The 2,500-nt window shown below is 41.6% G+C and overlaps 1 protein-coding gene across 1 annotated transcript in view; it reads left to right on the forward strand.

Moving 5' to 3' along the window:
• Window positions 1–2,500, forward strand: part of ankrd6b (ankyrin repeat domain 6b) — a 41,343-nt gene that overhangs the window by 23,280 nt on the left and 15,563 nt on the right. Inside the window, 3 exon segments of the mRNA XM_082147915.1 lie at window positions 231–329; window positions 1,393–1,491; window positions 2,494–2,500. The exon segment at window positions 2,494–2,500 is cut by the window's right edge and continues 74 nt beyond it. Of these exon segments, the coding sequence (XP_082004041.1) occupies window positions 231–329; window positions 1,393–1,491; window positions 2,494–2,500 (205 nt within the window).

Here is a 2,500-nt window from a genome sequence, read left to right on the forward strand (position 1 = left end):
TGCGCCACCGCCACGCTAAATTCTCTGTCTGTGTTAGTGGTTACGTGGCAACATGACACCGAAAAACCATCCTTCGTCCCTGGGTGGGCTCGAACCACCAACCTTTCGGTTAACAGCCGAACGCGCTAACCGATTGCGCCACAGAGACTGGCTTACACACACCTGTCCCATAGACAAGCCCACAGGATCAGCATGATGACTGATGTTGAGTTCGTGTTGCTCTCCCTCAGGGTGACCAGACAGCCGTACACAGAGCCGCTGTGGTGGGAAACACTGATGTCATCTCGGCGCTCGTCCAGGAGGGATGTGCACTAGATAGACAAGACAAGGTACATACATCTCATTCTCATATGCTGGAAAAACACTTACCAGTGTTTTGGTACTTAACCAGAAGACTCCATTTATTTATGCACATGTGTCAATATGTAAAGAATAATGTACAGTAATTGATCTATTGAAATATTGATTGAGTGTAAATACTTTAATTATGTGAGAAGGAGAACATGAGTGACATGAGAGATATGAAACTATCACAGTATATTATACATTACCGTAATACATAATAATAATAATAATTAATAATTTGTTACATTTATATAGCGCTTTTTCTGAGACCTCAAAGCGCTTTACATAGAAGGGGGGAATCTCCTCAACCACCACCTACATATATACACACTCACTGGCCACTTTATTAGGTACACCCTGCTGGTGCCGGGTTTGAACCCTCTTTTGCCTTCAGAACTGCCTTAATTCTTCATGGCACAGATTCAGCAAGGTGACAATCCACAGAGATTTTTCTCCACATTGAATCTCCGCAGAATCAGAATCAGCTTTTATTGCCAAGTACAACATGTACAAGGAGTTTGTCCTGGTGCACCAGGTGCACAAAATAATATTAATAAGAATAGACATCTATTTAAAAATGTAACTGTACATTAGGAACTCCTGTTCCTCCACATCCCAAAGCTGCTCTACTGGATTGAGATCTGGTGACTGTGATTGAGTTTGAGTGGTTTGAGCTTTGTGACATGGTCTGCTGTCCTGCTGGAAGAAGCAGCGACACTCGGGCAGACTGTGTGAAGTCTGTGTTAAATGATGCTCAGTTGGTACTAAGTGTGCCAAGAAAATATCCTCTACACCATTACACCCCATCAGCCTGAACCACTGACTCAAGGCAGGATGGATCCAAGCTTCATGATGTTTACACCAAATCCTGACCTGACCATCTGGAATGTCACCGCAGAAATCAAGACTCATGCCTACATGCTTTGAGTTGCTTCCAAATGATTGGCTGAGAAGATATGTGCATTAACGAGCAGTTGAACAAGTGTGCCTGTGGCTGAGTGTGTGTGTATTTAAAATGGCGAATGTGAAGTATCTCTGTTTCCTCAGGATGGGAACACTGCTCTTCACGAGGCCGCGTGGCACGGCTTCAGTCAGTCTGTCAAACTGCTGGTGAAGGCTGGAGCCAACGTTCACGCCAAAAACAAGGTAACATCTGCGGCCACAGCAAGAACAACCAACATTCCGTTATTTGCATTATATTTACAGTAGTCAACATCTGAAGTGGTTTAAAGTAGTTCATCAAAGTTGTCCTAAGACAAGAACGGGAATGGTTCAAAATTCATGTATAACCGTATAATCATGTACTCAGATGTTGACTACTGTAAATGATTAATCAAACAAATGGTAGTGCTAGTTCGGTTGTTTTCCATCTGATCTTGTGTTTTGGGTGATGTCACTACAATGGTAAATGCAGTGCACACATGATGATGTTGTTTGGAGGCTTATGAACGTTTCATAGTTTCAGTCTCATGCTCTCTGCAACCCCTTCAGTCATGACTAGTTATGGCTCACGTTACAGCACAGCCTCAAGTGCCTTATTGCTATAATAAAATACTCAATACATTGTTTAAATAAATTAATGTGTTATGTCAGTGTTTATTTGGTTATGATTATTTTATTCATTCATAAAGTGGCATCCTTCCATCAGAAGATCAAGCCTGTAGATGAATATTTAATACTGCATCCATGGGTGCTTTTTTATAGCGCTCTTGACCAATCAGCATTCGGGACAGCATCTGGATCCAGTAATGCTGCCTTCATCCTTAGCCACTCCCTAAACTTTTTAATAGCCACTCCATTACATATTTTTTATTTAAAAACGTGTCTCTAACAGTAGCCTATAACTTGTGATTCCCCTTGTTGTCTTATTTTAATTAATTGGTTGAGTTTTAAGAACATTGTACAGCACATCGGTCAACTGTGGCTGTTTTTAACTGTGCTTTATAAATAAATTGAGATTGAGATTCATGTGCTATCGGAAATGTCCTGCTTCCCACTTCTGAAGTCGTGATTACGAGCTCATCGCTTTCAAATGTTGACTTGAGAGGGTGTTCATGTCCAGTTTTTTAACTAGGACACTAGAATATCCACTAATTCCCGTCAGTATAGTCCTGTCGGTGTTCGATGACGTGATGTGATGTCTCTCAGGCAGGGA

Source organism: Leuciscus leuciscus (assembly GCF_965113295.1).
Source record: "Leuciscus leuciscus genome assembly, chromosome: 19".
Lineage (NCBI taxonomy): Eukaryota > Metazoa > Chordata > Actinopteri > Cypriniformes > Leuciscidae > Leuciscus > Leuciscus leuciscus.